Source organism: Osmia lignaria, chromosome 12, assembly GCF_051020975.1.
Source record: "Osmia lignaria lignaria isolate PbOS001 chromosome 12, iyOsmLign1, whole genome shotgun sequence".
Taxonomy (NCBI): Eukaryota; Metazoa; Arthropoda; class Insecta; order Hymenoptera; family Megachilidae; genus Osmia; species Osmia lignaria.
Window position 1 is genome coordinate 4,193,480 of NC_135043.1, and position 16,833 is coordinate 4,210,312.

The 16,833-nt window shown below is 39.8% G+C and overlaps 2 protein-coding genes across 12 annotated transcripts in view; one reads left to right on the forward strand and one right to left on the reverse strand.

Moving 5' to 3' along the window:
- Positions 1-16,833, reverse strand: part of Calx (sodium/calcium exchanger 3) — a 74,956-nt gene that overhangs the window by 44,889 nt on the left and 13,234 nt on the right. For all 3 annotated transcript variants that reach the window (XR_004581063.2, XM_076691237.1, XM_034321391.2), the window contains exon 3: positions 8,773-8,864. Coding sequence is in view for 2 of the 3 variants with exons in the window: in XM_076691237.1 (XP_076547352.1) it covers positions 8,773-8,864 (92 nt within the window). In the remaining variant the exon portion in view is untranslated. The remainder of the gene's footprint in view (positions 1-8,772; positions 8,865-16,833) is intronic.
- The window catches only part of Syt14 (Synaptotagmin 14), a 101,092-nt gene that overhangs the window by 37,215 nt on the left and 47,044 nt on the right, over positions 1-16,833 (forward strand). The gene's annotated exons all lie outside the window — the stretch shown is intronic.

Sequence of the window (16,833 nt, forward strand, 5' to 3'; positions counted from 1 at the left end):
TTAAAAGCGTCGCGACGCGAAGGACGGGCAGAAATATTTTACAAACAACTCTCTTCTGTCAAAAAAAAAAAAAGATATAAAAATTTGCCACGGCTGCGGGTGATAGGTGCCTCGCGGAAAATCGGTCACGCGGCAAACCCTCGCCGCAAGGAACTTCCCTGCTTCTTTAATTAAAGCCCCGCTTATCGAAACTTGCCAACTTGGCCACGGAAAATCGTCTTTCCGTTACGGAACACGCCGGTCCCTTAATTACCATCCCGATCCGATCCTGATTCGATCGTGTTTTTCGTCCGGACGAGGGAAAAACGGAGGATTACCTAAACAAACTTTTCCCATAATTAACCTAGACATCTCTCTCGGTATCTTAAAACATTTTCCTGCGAAAGATACGAATATATTATCATTCAAAATCCGCAATCACAGAAAATGAAAGTTTTGTTATTATTTATTTAAAAAAATATCTTCAAATTCATTTTATTTTGCATTATTTTCTATTTTTGCATATTTTTTCTTGTATTTTCTTTTGTATATTGTAAAATTTTTATTAACTATGAATTATGTAAATGGTTAAACAATTGAAAGCATTATGTATCCATTCAAAAAAACGGCCATCCACGTATATTCAAATAAATAAATTAAGTGAATCCCAAGACGAGAGATTAAATTCAGAGCGAACTCGGCTCAGCTCGTCAGAGATAACAACGTCCGCATTCCATAATGCGCGCGCCATCATCCACGCGAAATGAGCGACAATGTAACAGCAATTACGTTAAAGGTCGTCGATGATACGGGAAACGAGGCCATCAGAGGCGCGTGAGTAGGCACGCGTCGAGTTGAGATAAGCAGCAGGCGATAAGAGATTATCTATGAAGCTTCGATAAGACGTGGATGAATAAACCGGACGGTTCATTCAGCTCGGTTGATCTGGCGGGAACCGTGTTGAATGACTAAGCGAAGGCAATTTCTCGTCGATGATAACACTATTGGCAAGGTCGTTGATATCGAGCAGGAAAGAGAGAAAGAGAATCGTGACTCTTTTTCTCGCGGGAATAACGAGGTTAATGAACGATCAGTGACATCGAGATAAACTCCCGAGAGACTCGTTAGATTCTTATGAATTACGATTTGTAGAAGGCCAATCTATGACTCGATGCGTGGGTAGAAAATAACGAGACTGATACTAAAATTATACGTTTATTATTGAAGTTTCTATCGATGAGTAATAATAGAGATTTGGATCCGAATTTCAGTGCTCTAGTTTCTGTTATCCACGATTTTCTACAAAATTACTAAAATTCTAAGGTACTACGTACTAAAAAGGAATTGGCACCCCACGTTCGATAAGAAGGGTTGTGAAAATAAAAATAGCAGTGAATAGGTGTTAGCGAAGTAGATAAGGTCGCTGACTACGAATCCAGGGGGTTGGAGTTCAAATCCCCCCCACTGGGTTTTCCAATTTTTTCACAAAGATTTTCTAGAAATACTAGAATACTTTCTAGAAATATTAGAATCAAAATTCAAGATAATAAGTATCATTGAAAGAGTACAGTGGCTCAAAGTAAAACTCCAGACACTCTTTAAAACAGAATACCTTAATTAAAATTGGACCAAACGACTCGAGGTTTTTCGAGAAGCTATAAAAATTAATTTACTAATTGTAAGATATGGGCTTTCGCTATTTTAAAAAACTACGAAAGAGATTTTAAATTTTCATTATAGGCTCGCATAAAAAAGTTGAAAAATCACCTTTCACTATTTTTTTTTTCACGATTTCAACAAATTGTAATTTTTTAAAACAGCGAAAGTCCATATCTTAGTAAATTAATTTTTACAGTTTCTCAAAAAACCTCAAGTCATTTGATCCAATTTCAAATGAGGTATTCTGTTTTAAACGGTGTTCAAATACTTTTGCATTTCACTGTAAATGCCAAGGATCCTCTTCGGTGTTCTGACTCCTACAAATGATCACAATTTACTATATAAAACCGCCTATTCACTATTATAGGAAGACGGGATACGAGGGAACCGCATCGGAAAGCAATAAAACGTCAGAATTTCCTGGGAACTTTTCCCCATTAATCTATCCTGTCGAATAGCAGAGATGGTGACTCTTTAAAATGCGAGTCCAATGTTTTTGACGTCGTTCCTTTTTGCCAACCAACCTTGGATTTCGACGAGTATCGACGGTTGGATCCTTGCTTTGCTCGAAACAAGAGGACCTTCGTTTAAAATAGAGGGATATGTAAAAAAGGGAAGGACAGGCGTGCTCGGGTTGCTTAAGTATAATTGCAGGGAACAGAACGCATAGAGGGAAGTCAGCGGGGAATTGGTTTCGTTTCGAGAGCGTGCGCTCGCTTTGTCAACCGCTTTCCTTCACCTTCTTTCGGGATAATAGATCGTCTGTTGCATTAGTCTCTCTTTCTCTCCTTCCTTTCAACCAGCTGACCCACATTTCGCTGATGCATACTTCTCTGGTTTCATGGCGAGAGCACCAGAGACTCGCGTTTCCGAGTTAAAGTCGCGAGCGAAAACCACGCTCGAGTTCTTCTTAACAAAGAGAAGTTCATCCGTTCGAATTTTTTTCAAGGGGTTAATTTTTCCCTTCCCTCGTTTCGCGTATAATAAACGAAACTGTGATCTAACAACCCTTGGCCATCGGCCGAGAACTCATCGATGCTCGTTTAGCAGGCTTCAAACAATCTAGGTGAACACGGGGCTTCATCGTGGTTGCTCATTTAAACATCCACCCCTTTTTAGGATATTTATTCCGTGCTTCCTAATTTAACTTCTTCAAGGACGATTTTTTTTCTTACAGTGAGAAAGAATGACTTAATATTCATTTTATATTGATAGGAATTCAGAAAGTAAAAATGGGGAAAACAATAAAAATGTTCAAAAATTTGTGGCTGCTAAGCGTTAACACGTCGAACGCCATGGGGGTCACCAGTGACCGGACCCGCAACTTACACACGCCTGAATAATTAGAAAAAAACAATAGAAAAACATTATTTTAAGTAATATTGAAATTAAGTAATAATAAAATTTGAAAATTAATTATTACTATTCTTAGTAATTAGAGCTTTAATCCCAATTTCACTGTGGCATTCAACGTGTTAATAGTAATTTATAAGTGAAATGATGACGCCAAGGGCGTCAAGAAATTAATAATTAACATTGCAAAATACCTATACTGTCACTTTGAAATTCCTCCTCTATCTCATTTACTCTAATTGCATCTCATATCGCATTTAACGATACTTAAAATCATAAACACTCTATCGTTCCGGTAATAAATAAAGCATCAACGATCAAAGGCTTATCAACTGGTGTTCAGTCGATAACCCGTCGACATCAAAAAAGTCTGTTAGCAGGTCTTCCGGTCGATAACGGTATTAAAATAACACAGTGATATAAAAATAGAAACGCGGAGAGTGTTACCTAATTGTACAGTGATAATGAACGCGTTCAACTTGAACTTGAAACGTTCAGTGTTGATAACAAATAGTTCGCGTGTTTCTACGATAACAGAAGCCGCTAAGTGGTCGTTAACCTCACGTGATTACGGATAACGGTCTATCCGACGGCGCAGCAGAAATTACGTAAACTAATTTTTTTTTTATTTACACGTTCCGCGTTTATCAGTTTATCAGAGAGTTTAGAGTTTCGCGGCACGAACGGACAACGTCGGCAATCGAGTACGGGGAAGGAGGATCTCCTCACCGGGTTTCACCGGAAGATACGAGGGACGCTAAAGTTCTCCAGTTAGCTGGAAAGATAATGCGAATCTCTCGCGACGGTAACAACGTTGGTAATTGACCGCCTCTGGTGATGACGCGATCGTTACAGTTAACCGGCTCCCGTGTGGGATGATCGTAACTTTCTGTGTATCCCGGAGAGTGTTCCGTGGGATCAAACTCCGTGCCGTGTCAATGAAATTAACGACAGGTCTCGAACGCGTACGATGGATGGACGGTAGTGATGTGCGACCCGACTAATGTGTCGGGTCGGTTCGGAAAACAGGGGGGGGGGGGGGGGGGGGGGGCGTCTGAACTATTTCGGAAAATCATCTTATTCCAAAGTTCCATATAAAACAGATTTTGCACATGCTTATTGCAAGTACTATTAACAAGTAGTACCTGACAAGGAGAACTACCCAAGTGTTGCACTCACTTATTAATGAAACTTTGCCAGCTTGTAGAGCTCGTCGAGCTGAACACGCCTATACCCCGTTTGTGGGCAGACGACTAATTGTTTAAAAGATATTAATAATTAAAGTTAGTTACTACTTACATTGAGAAGTATGACAGACTCACACATACAACTCGCAATCTAGAGATCCACGGTTCAAATCCTTGATTCCTAACATTTTTTTTTTTATTTTTAATGATAATTTGTCTCTTTTTGAATAACTATCACATAAAAATTATCATAAAAAAAAAAAAATTTTATTTGGAAGCAAGGATTTGAACCAAGGACCTTAAAATTGCAAGTCACGGATCTGCTCCGTGGTTAAACACATGACTCGTAATCTAAAGGTCCTCGGTTCAAATCCTGGGTTCTGGGTTTTTTTTTTATAATGATAATTTTTATGTGATAGTTATTCAAAAAGAGACAAATTATCATTAAAAAAGAAAAAAATGTTGGGAACCAAGGATTTGAACCGTGGATCTCTAGATTGCGAATTGTATGTGTGAGTTTGTCATACTTCAGAATGTAAGTAATAACTAACTTTAATTATTAATATCTTTTAAACAATTAGCCGTCTGCCCACAAAACGGGGTATAGGCGTGTTCAGCTCGACGAGCTCTACAATCTGGCAAAGTTTCATTAATAAGTGAGTGTAATACTTGGGTAGTTCCCCTTGTGAGAGTTGGGTCGGGGGCCGCGGCCCGCGTGAGATCATCCGAATCAGCCCGATTGTGCCCGACCGAACCCGAAATATGCTACCCGACTGCACGCATGTATGGGACACCCGCCCGAGCCCCGTAATCCCGGGTACTCGCTCATCCCTAATGGACGGGGTATCCGGTGAACGAAAGGCTCTGATTTTTGGGTTAAACAGGGTCAACAGAGCGGTAGATGATCAGTGATTGAACGAGCAACGGTCAGCCACGACCAATGAAAATAAATCGAATTTTCGCGGATCACGCGGAAGCCCGATGCAGCGTCCAAGTTTCCCAGGGACTTCAGGAAGGTCACGAAGTATCTAAACAATCGGGGAAGTTTTCGATGAAGTAAAGAAAAAGTCAATGATTAAATAGATGATCTCGAGAAAAATCATTATCTATGCCTGGCTGTAATTAGCACACGTTTCTAAGCTGACGTATATATAAGTAATGGAAAGAGAAAAGGTTAACGAGTATATCTCATTGGTTCCCTGGTGATCTAGCCCAGACTCGGTGAACATTTGCAGGCCATTAAGCGGCTTCCTGAATCCTCTCTTCCGGAGAATTCTCGATCGACCCCGGTTCCGTTCATTTCTCAAATTAACCGTCGACTAATTAACCAATTAATTAACCCCTATTGGTCATAGTGAATCGGTCGCAAAGAAAGAAAATAGAAAAGGTTGAATTTCCTTCTCGATCGTCCTGTATATTCAAAGATTTGCATTTTAGCAAAGGAATCTCAAAGGAAGTCGTAGGTTGAGTGTCACAGAACAGCAGGTATCTGTTTGTAGTTAGTGAACCTTTTGCTTGAAAATAAATACATTGTCAAAATGCTTGGAACCAGGTTGCCACGGACCGTATAAAATGTAGCGGGATTATACGCCGCGAAATATATATTAATGCATATGCATGAGGTGGCGGTGTACGCGTTACGAAACCTCGTAGTATTCAAATCATGGACGTAGACGGCATCGCTGAGAAGAAAGTGTTGCACGGAAATGGAGTTGTCTGGTATTTTTCATTAAGTGGAAAAAGAGGTTTTAAGAAAGTGGACGAGTGTTATTTTTTATTCTAAGACATTGGTACAGTACCGAGCATGGAAGTTTGTCTAGGAAAAATGGCGATATTTTCCTCCACCCATAGGTTGTCAGCTCTCGAATTAATTATTATTAATGTAGGCGTTTAGTGGAGGGGGAGAGAGGGTTTCGTCTCCCCGGACGCCTTTAGTTCAGGTCGGGGACCGCTAGGTGGCGGCGCGGTGAGATGATAGGTGACAGTGTTCTCGCAAGCGGTCGCCCGGCATGCAGTTCAAATACGTATATAGAAGTTCCAAATTGCGATATTATAGGTCCCTGGGGCAGGGATCTCTTGTTCTCCTCTTTTTCTCCCCTTTCCTACAAAGGTTATTTTTCATTCTAAGTCATTGGTATAGTATCGAGCATGGAAGTTTGTCTAGGAAAAATGACGATGTTTGCCTCCACCCATAGGTTCTCAGCTCTCGAATTAATTATTATTAATGTAGGCGTTTAGTGGAGGGGGAGAGAGGGTTTCGTCTCCCCGGACGCCTTTAGTTCAGGTCGGGGACCGCTAGGTGGCGGCGCGGTGAGATGATAGGTGACAGTGTTCTCGCAAGCGGTCGCCCGGCATGCAGTTCAAATACGTATATAGAAGTTCAAAATTGCGATATTATAGGTCCCTGGGGCAGGGATCTCTTGTTCTCCTCTTTTTCTCCCCTTTCCTACAAAGGTTATTTTTCATTCTAAGTCATTGGTATAGTATCGAGCATGGAAGTTTGTCTAGGAAAAATGGCGATGTTTTAAGGTTCCTCCACCCATAGGTTCTCCTTCCTTAGCTCTCGAATTAATTATTATTAATATAGGCGTTTAGTGGAGGGGGAGAGAGGGTTTCGTCTCCCCGGACGCCTTTAGTTCAGGTCGGGGACCGCTAGGTGGCGGCGCGGTGAGATGATAGGTGACAGTGTTCTCGCAAGCGGTCGCCCGGCATGCAGTTCAAATACGTATATAGAAGTTCCGAATTGCGGTATGATAAGTGTTGTCAGCCCCACTGACGAATCTGACAGACGATCCCGAGACGAAACGCCTTTATCTCCCCTCTCCTACAAGGATTATTTTTCATTCTAAGTCATTGGCACAGTACCGAGCATGGAGGTTTGTCTAGGAAAAATGGCAATGTTTTAAGGTTCCCCTTCCTCAGCTCTCGAATGAATTAAGAAACTTAGATTGCTATTATAACGAATAAAATTTCAAATTCTAACACTTATCTAAAAATTAGAACACCTATATGAAATTTATTTCTAACTATTAAAAATATAGCAAATATGCCATTAAACTTTGCGAAATAATATTCAGATAAAGCGCCGATGCTATACCTATATTTATGTTGAAAATGTAGAGAAATTGGAAGCATAAACCAAGCTTAACGAACAAGCGTTCGAGACGAATTACGAAGCGACATGTACACGTGGCAGCTACTACCCTCTGCACCGAACTAGAAAGATGCTAACGTACTTCTGCCATTATGGAGTCAGTTTACTCAGGGTATAGCCGCTACTGTTAACCACTTTAGGTCGTTTGTTACGGGGGGAAACGGCTTCGGGAAATCAACGCGGCAGAATGCTAAATCGATCGGGATTTAACGTTCCCGCTCGTTGAAACTTACGTCGAATCGTGTCGGATCCAGTTGCGACAAAATGCGTGAAGCAAATTGCACATTTATTACAATCTATTCATAATCGTTAGATGTAACGATGGATACAATATTCTTTCTGCTCGATTTTTCAAGAACTTCGAATAATATTTAAAGCGAATGGAAATTTTTCATCAATACAACAGTGGGTATTCGTGTCCAGTTTTCATTTATCTTTTTTCAATGGATCGACGATAAATCAGTATACGGAAAAGCGTCGTCGACCATCGCGCTTTTCCCATTTTTCTCCGGTGATCGATAAGCCTCTAATCACTCGTCCCGTCAACCCTTCAATTTATGATTTCCTCCCTGGAAAACTATACAACTTTTCTGCTGTATTTGGTTACCTCAAAAAAGGGGAGAAAAATAATTTTCAGTCGATTTCAAATTACGAAACGGGGTCGAACGAGATTATTCAATTAAAAATAATTCTCTTAAAGTTTGCGGAATTTTTTTTGTTCGATCCCGTTCCGTCTCTCGTATCTTTTCCTCTCCTTTCCACGCGATTGCACGAGCGACCTAGCGTTATTTAAATCTCGTTACCCTTCGATCTTTCCGTTAGTTCTCGACCTTCGTGTGATTAGAGGCCTCGGTGACCCGTTAAAAAAACGAATTTCAAAGCGACGCCGAGGAAAAAATTTCATTCCCTTGATAACGTCATCCTTCTGAAAACGCTGCACCTTCTTAATGAGATTATTAAATATTTTCCTTTACCCTTGAAGACAACTTGTTTTCTGAAGGGACCTTCTATCGATCGCAGAAGAAAAAGGTTAACCTTCTTGTTTTTTTAAATAATCGACGAAGGATGGTCTGATCGGAAGGAAAAATAATGAAAAAAGCACATTTCCGAAGAAATTTTGTGTGTTAATTAGCCGAGATGTGCCTCGTTATTTTCAGGGCCGGCCTGAGATTTCGGGGGTCCGAGGCGAGCACCGAAAAAGGGCCCCATCACATATAAAGTACCTCAAATAAAATTTATAAAATTAACATCAAAGTTTGTATAACTGATTTGGATTTGCATATTCAAGTAAACATTACTCTTGCATTCTTAAACGAAAAATCATCTTATGGGGGCCCTGGGCGGCCGCCTAATCTGCCTAGGCCCAGGGCCGGCCCTGGTTATTTTCCTTCAGACTGATCAAAGACTGAAATTCAACTGATCAGGAAATTTCATGCTCACCTCCTTGCAGTTGTGGTTCACCTAACTCGACGTAGAACAGAGCGTCCTTCTCGTACGAGTCCTCTTCGATGACCGACAGGTTGATCACTTTTCTGGAAAAAAAGAGGGAATCGAGTTATGTTTGCAAATACATAAACAGATTATTGAAAGGAGTAACTGTTGGACATCAACAATGATATATTATCGGATCGAGGTTTATAAGTGGCGTGAAATGCAACCAGGTCGTTTAAAATGCACCGTCGATGATATTCGACGTTGACGAAGCCAGATGGTTCGCTAAATTGATCCGGCTGCTAGTCTGAATCGATTTGAAATTCAAATTTGAACGTCTAATTTGGCAAAAGCCGTTCTATCGCTCAGCCTGTCGAGTCGGTTACTCGATTATGCTCCTGTATGCCCTGGGAAGGCTGATTGAAAAGCGTCGAAACGAGGTTTGTCGTTGCGTGTGTCTAGGAGGTAACGAAATTTTCTGTCCGCTTTTTCAGTCGGCAAGTACTTTCTTTTAACCTTAGAACTCTCCAATTCTTTTGCACAGAAAGTTTGCTTAGAAGCTTGCAACTTTTAACTTTCAACTGGAGAGCTAACAGTTTCGAATTTCTAACTCTCAACTTCCAAATTTCAACTGAGAAGCTATCAATTATCAGCTTCCAATTAGGAAGCTAACAGTTCCAAATTTGTAACTTAGAAATTAGTAACTTGCAAGCATCCAGCTTCAAAAATTCAATTGAGTAGTTATCAATTACCAGCTTCCAATTAGGAAGCTAACAGTTTCAAATTTGTAATTTAGAAATTAGTAACTTGCAAGCATCCAGCTTCAAAATTCCAACTGAGAAGTAAACAATTACCAGCTTCCAATTAGGAAGCTAACAGTTACGAATTTCTAACTTAGAAGCTGGTAATTTGCAAGCATCCAATTTCCAAATTTCAACTGAACAGCTATCAATTATCAGCTTCCAATTAGGAAGACAACAGTTTCGAATTTCTAACTTAGAAATTAGTAACTTGCAAGCATCCAGCTTCAAAAATTTAATTGAGTAGTTATCAATTACCAGTTTCCAATTAGGAAGCTAACAGTTTCGAATTTCTAACTTTGAAGCTGTTAATTCTCAAGCAATCAACTTCCAAATTCCAACTGGGAAGCTATCAATTATCAGCTTCCAATTAGGAAGCTAACAGTTTCGAATTTCTGACTTTGAAGCTGTTAATTCTCAAGCAATCAATTTCCAAATTCCAACTGGGAAGCTATCAATTATCAGCTTCCAATTAGGAAGCTAATAATTTCAAATTTCTAACTTAGAAATTAGTAACTTGCAGGCATCCAATTTCCAAATTCCAACTGAGAAGCTATCAATTATCAGCTTCCAATTAGGAAGGTAACAGTTTCAAATTTCTAACAAATTTCTAATTTAGTAACTTGCAAGCATCCAACTTCCAAAGTCCAATTCAGAAGCTACTAATTATCCGCTTCCAATTAGGAAGTTAACAGTTTCAAATTTCTAACATAGAAGCTGGTGATTTGCAAACATCCAACTTTCAAATACCAACCAAGAAGCTACCAATTTTCAATTTGAGTGAAAATAATGGAAATTTCAGCTGCCGCCTGAAATTTTCATTGTATGTCATTTATTATGGAATGTAGACGGCACGCACTAGATAAATATAGTCACCAGTAAGTGCCGCTAGCCAGTGACTATAATTACCACTAGAACTGAGGTAAATTATGCTTCTACTAGAACATTCAACTCGGATAACTTTCAATTTATTTCGAATATCGAAAATGAAATATACGCTGGTCATTGAATATTCTATCGCTAAATTATAAGAGAGAAAATTTCTTAAAAGATCGCCAGAAGAGGAAACACCCTTTCATCAAGCGTACATCCCGATTCCATTTCACTCTCATCGATTCGACAAGCTTTCCCTCCCGAGAAATCGAATTCCCAGTAGATTGGATTGCTTCGTTCGGACTCGGGCTGACCGAAAAAACGTCTTCGACTCGCTTGCATTTCGCGAGCTGCAGCTCGGGGAGGGAAAAAACGGAAGAAAACTACACGGCAATGTTTCCATTGCATTCTGGTCGAGCGATTACTCGAAATCGCTCTTATTCTTGCAAGGAATGTGGGTCAGTTGCTAGGAAAGAATTTTGTCGGATAAAAAAAAACGATCGTACGTCTTCCCTGTTATCGATCCTCGAATTTTTTCCAATTGTTTTTCCTTTTCAGCGAGAAAAACCAGTCGGATTTTTGTCTCGGTGACTCTATTTTATTATTGTTAAATTCCCTTCCTCTATCTTCTTTTCTTCCATTGTTCCAAATGACTCGATTGGAATCGGTTAGCGAACAGTGGAAACGGTCCACAGGGCACGTGACTCGTATTTTTATCGTTGTTAAACGATTCACCGATACTAAAATTGTCCCCTTAACGGGACAAGGCCACAGAATTACGGGAGATCTCTGTTTGGCTCAGCCTTGACCAGACCGAGCGAAATGAGATAGGGAAATTGAAACGCTGCAGAATCTGATCTGGCTGTTACTCGAATGGGAATCCTTCGTGCTCGTAAAACAGTGAGTAACTCTTTTTTCCCTCTTAAGATTGGAAGGACGAGCTCTATTCCTCGACGACATTGGGACGCCTCGATTGCGAGCCGTCCTTTCACGAAACGCGTTGTAGCTCGTTACACGGGGGGGTGGGGAAAAAAAGCTGCTGCTGCAATCACCGTGAATCGTTCGAAGAAAGAAGAATGGTAGAAAATGGGGTAATTTACGAGGAGCGAAATTTTAAACACGTCCTTCTATATATATATTGTAGCATTCGAGTCTCAATTGTTACCATCGATTGTTAAGCGTGGCCTATTTTTTAAAGTCACCCACGAAGGACCATGGTTTCACGGTCGAGAGATAATTTCTAGTCGCGTTAATTTCAGAGTGGTAGTGCTTGGGACGCTTTTTATTGTTGAGATTGCGCCAGCCTGTCGCGAATAGGCATTTTCCGCAGGGAATGCGTACAATGGTGGAACGTGTACCATGCAAATTGGCGCATAACAGAATTTTTTCATAGGCAAATATTTACTAGTCCCTGATTTAGAGATCCTTGAAATTCTTTTATAACAAAAAGAGTTGCGGGTTAGGATTTGAGAGTTGGAAATTGGGAATTGGGAATTGGGAGTTGATGGATGGTAAAATTAGAAATTGCTAATTGAAAATTGAAAGTTAAAAATTGAAAAATAATATTTAGGATTTGAGAGTTGGAAATTGAAAATTGGGAATTGGGAATTGGGAGTTGATGGATGGTAAAATTATAAATTGCTAATTGAAAATTGAAAGTTAAGAATTGAAAAATAATATTTAGGATTTGGAAGTTGGAAATTGAAAATTGGGAATTGTGAATTGGGAGTTGATGGGTGGTAAAATTAGAAATTGCTAATTGGAAGTTGAAAGTTAAAGATTGAAAAATAATACTTTTGCAACTTCTATCTCCCCATAGAATAACCATCAGAACAGACAAACTGCATCAGCGCACCTGTTCAGTGCGCCAGAATTCCTACTCACAACAATAGAATAAATTCCTCATTACCATAATGGGTTTATTGTCTTGAAAGGGGTTAACCGGTAAATCCCACGCCTCGAAGGAATCCTGAATCGGTAAACGAGCGTTAGATTCCGAAAATCTTAATGCCACCCGTAGGATACGTTTCGATTCGTGCACCCAGTGCGTAAAGGAAAGTTGGAGTCGCGTTTCTGGCATGCTTCTTCGCGCTCTGTGGAACGCGAATCCGCGTCTGAACAATGGGTCACAAGTAGAATGCGACTGCCACGAGGAGTACACATTCGCGCGTGTATCTTCCCGGAGGATTCACGAACAGAGTGAAAATTCAAATTACGTCAAGCACAGACATGGCATGAACGCGGCTGAGCTTTAACACGAGTTTAATTAATTTAGAAAAACGTCACGTGGTCTACGACCATGTTATGAATGCAGGGCCAAAATCGTTTGTTAACTTTAACTTTGAGGTAACGTACAATCAAATTTCTTACTTTCTGTTGTTGGCTGGATATAGAGTGTGTTTTAATTGAAATAAATTATGTACGATTGCGTTTGCTTTTAATTTTTTAATTGTTAAGAGAGTGAATTTTCAACTTCCAACTTTTAACTATCCAGCTGTCAACTTCTAACTTTCAATTCCCAATTTCCAACTACTAATGTCCATCTTCCAATTGCCAATTAACAATTTCCAACTTCCAATTCATAATTTCCAATCCCCAACTACCAATTTCCAACTTCCAATTCCTAATTTCCAACCTACAATTCCCAATTCTCAGCAACCTATTTCCAATTCCCAATTCCCAACTACCAATTTCCAATTTCCCATTCCCAACTACCAATTTCCAATTTCCAATTGCCAGTTCACATCTACCGACTACCAATTTCGAGCTTCCAATTCCCAATTCCCATTTCTCAACTACAAATTTCCAACTTCCAATTCCCAATTCTCAGCTACTAATTCCCAATTCCCAACTACCAATTTCCAACTTCCAATTCCCAATTCTCAGCTATCAATTCCCAATTCCCAATTCCCAACTACCAATTTCCAACTTCCAATTCCCAATTTCCAACTACCAATTTCCAGTTCCTAATTTCCAACCTTCAACTATTAACTACCAAGTGAAATGCTTCAATTTCCACCGAAATTCCTTCCATTTACCTTTCACTTTATCACCACGTTATTTCTACTCTGTTCGCCCATTGCTTATCCCCTATCTCGGTATTATCCCCCGTTTAATAATGTAGCGGATAGATTTTCGGTAACGACACTGCTTTCACGGCTGAATTCTAAAGCCCGATACGGCAGTAGCGCGTAGCAAGATGCCAGCTTGTGCAAAGTCTACCCACCTCTGCAACCGGGGTGTGTCTATTGTCGCAGTTGCGAGCTCTTGCGCCGCTGGCATGTGTGCAGCTGCAGTTTGTCCGTCACTATGCTTCCCTTGTATACACACGGCTTTAGAGCTACCGAAGTATCGCGCGTAACACGGCCGTGCATAATATATGACCGTGACACGTGCACCTCGAGCTGTAGTTTCGCGCATGGATGCGCTGTCTGCATTTCACGCGGTTACCACGGAAAATCAACCCGTTCTCTCTCTTCTTTTTCGCATGGGTGTGGTTTGAAACGTATCTCTAGTATTTTCGGAGCGCTGCAATTCCTTTTTTATTTTAATCAACATCGACCTTCCATCTAAAAAATCTTCACCGAAATAAATATGTTTGAAGATATTTTGTAAAATTTTTCAAAATCATGAAATTAATTGATCCGCTATATAAAGTTGATCGATAAACCTGTAAGAAACGATCACCCTAGCGTCGCTAACATATTTATTGCATTCGTGGTCAATGTTAGGGAATCTTGCACATGCCGTGTGTATACCCTGGTATGTTCGGTACTGAAATAGACACGATAATTTGCGTTTTTGCGGGAGAAAAATGATTGCGCGATGAAAATGGCAGCCATGAATCGCGTCACTCGACTTGCTGAATGGTTTTCAAGCGACGCGAGCAGAGAACGGCTCGTTTCCGTTAGCACTTCCGAAAGGGAGTCGAGCGAATGCGTTTTCCATCGTTTTTCCAGCCTCCGCGATGATCGTCCACGCGTTAAACTCGTCTGAGGGATCAAAGTTTGCTTTGCAGAAGTTCCATGCGAGCGGAGGATATAAGGATGAATAGGTGATTAGTCAGATAATGCAGGCGTTCGTATACGGATTTGCTATTTATCCGTAGGCTCCTCTGTCACTTATCCGCGACGATAATTAATTTCCCGTTTAAATAAGCCTCTCGGCTGGCTAATTAATCAGGCTTTATCTATCGAATGACGCTAACGAACTCGTTTCACTGATGCACTTCGGAACGTCCGCAGAGGTAACCACCCCGAAAAGTAATTGTCGTTATATATCCCGCAACGATTAATTCATACGAAGTGTAATTAATGCGTCCCCATTGTTGTCGCGCTTTAATTAGCGCCGCAGCGTGCATATATTAGGAAAGCAGCGTGCATCCCATACCTTTCTGAAAGTAATTCCTTGATCTGCTTTCAGAATATTCTGTGCTTTTTCCATTAAATTGAATAAACTATGTGGTACAGATTAATTTAATTGAAAGTGATTCTCTTGAGTTGCAAATCAGGTTTGTGATTGTGGGACAATCCGCATACGTTCGGTGTTATCGTGTGTCCCAATTATCGTAAATTGCGAGTCATCATACATTATGGGTTGTACCGGGGGTTATCACGCATCGTATCGTAAGATATTGTACATTACGAGTTATTATACACTGGTGGAATTAATTCTGGACACTGAATAAAAATATTCTTTATTTCATATTTTTGCAGAAAATGTATATTCTGCTATGCTAAATTGATACCGTAATATTTTTATTGTAATCTATAATGTTTATACATAATATTTTCACATGATTTGGTTTGTAAATGATTTAAAATTTTAATTTTAAAAAATCTAAACTGTGTTGTTATTTTTGTTTTTCCGCCTTGCAAAAGGAAACGTCGCACGATGTGAAGTAGCCAAATTTTTTCTACCTCCTTTGATATCTTAAAACTGTAATTTTTATTTTATATTAAAAGTATGGCTGTGAATGGACTTTTTACTGATTTTTTTATATAAACGACGCCCTAAATAATTTGAAAAAATGTAAAATTTAATTAAAAATTTAAAAGTCTCCAGAATTAATTCCACTAGTGTACATTGCAAACTATCGTACTCTGCGAATTACTATTCTTTCTTAATGACATTTCGTACTTCGTTTGATAAACCGGTCAACAATGGATCGCTATTCCATCCATCCTGACAATTCATACATCAAACGTCCAAGAATTTCAGAAATTCTTGGTTGGAACGAGCGACTAGCAGTCGTAATTTCCAGATAAATTTAATCATCCTCCAGCTTTCGGAGACGTAACAATACCGTGTTCCATTCAGGGGAATGTCCAATCCCGATGAGAAGAGGTCCGAAGAGGTTAATTAACGTTGAAATATTCGAGGACATTGAAATTTCGTGGCAAGTTTCCGACTCGAGGAGGACGGTCAGAAATTAAAGAGACTTCCGTGGAAGTTTCACGAGGAAGGAGGGAGGATTCACAATGGTATGAACCACGAATGAAATTTATCTGATTTCGAGATGACGCGTAAGTGTCTGGTGCTTTCGGGTCGCAACGCTTTCGAATTTTGAAATTTTAAACACGACCCTCCACGAAGATCGGGATTATGGCTTGGACGGCAAACTTCCTACGAATTATTCAACAGCGAGCCAACTATTCACTGCTGTCGTGTTTCCATTCCATGGATGTCTTTCCCGAATGTTTTGTAAATGGAAATATCATCCGCAAAGTAGAATTCCATTTGAAAGATCATTGGAGAAATTTTATTCTCTTTCGTGTTATCGACACGCTGGTAGATTTCGTTTCTATCTTGAAAGATCAAGAGCACTTTGTTTTCCAGATGTATTTTTGTTCAATGGGAGGGAAAACAAATGGAGAAAGGTTTGTTAGCTGTTATAATAGCATTCGAAGATTACATCGAGCGATTAAGCAGACGAATCCAATTAAAGAGCTTTTATATTCATAACAGGGTCATGGATAAATGGCCGTAGCGACACAGAGACACAGAGCGCCCTTTAAAGTGTACAGACCCTCCGGCTAACGAGAGCTTCTGAGGGGTTGTCGCGGCATTTATAAAAGCACTCTCGCCTATGGAGATATAACAGATGTCGATATCGTGTTGTCTGTTACCTTCAGCTTTTCTTTCTTCCATTGCTTTTCTCGTGAATCTCTTATAAATTATCATAATAATGGTATTCTTATTTAAATCAGCGTTGTTATTTTTCCTGTTATACGTGAGATTTGGTTTGAAATCATTCTAATTTCCAGCTTACGTGCTTAGAATTTTTTAACTTAGAAGCTTAGACGTTTCCAAATTCCAACTTAGAGACTTAGAAATTTCCTACTTAGGAGCTTGGAATTTTCCAATTTCCAACTAGGGATCTTCCAATTTTCCAAAT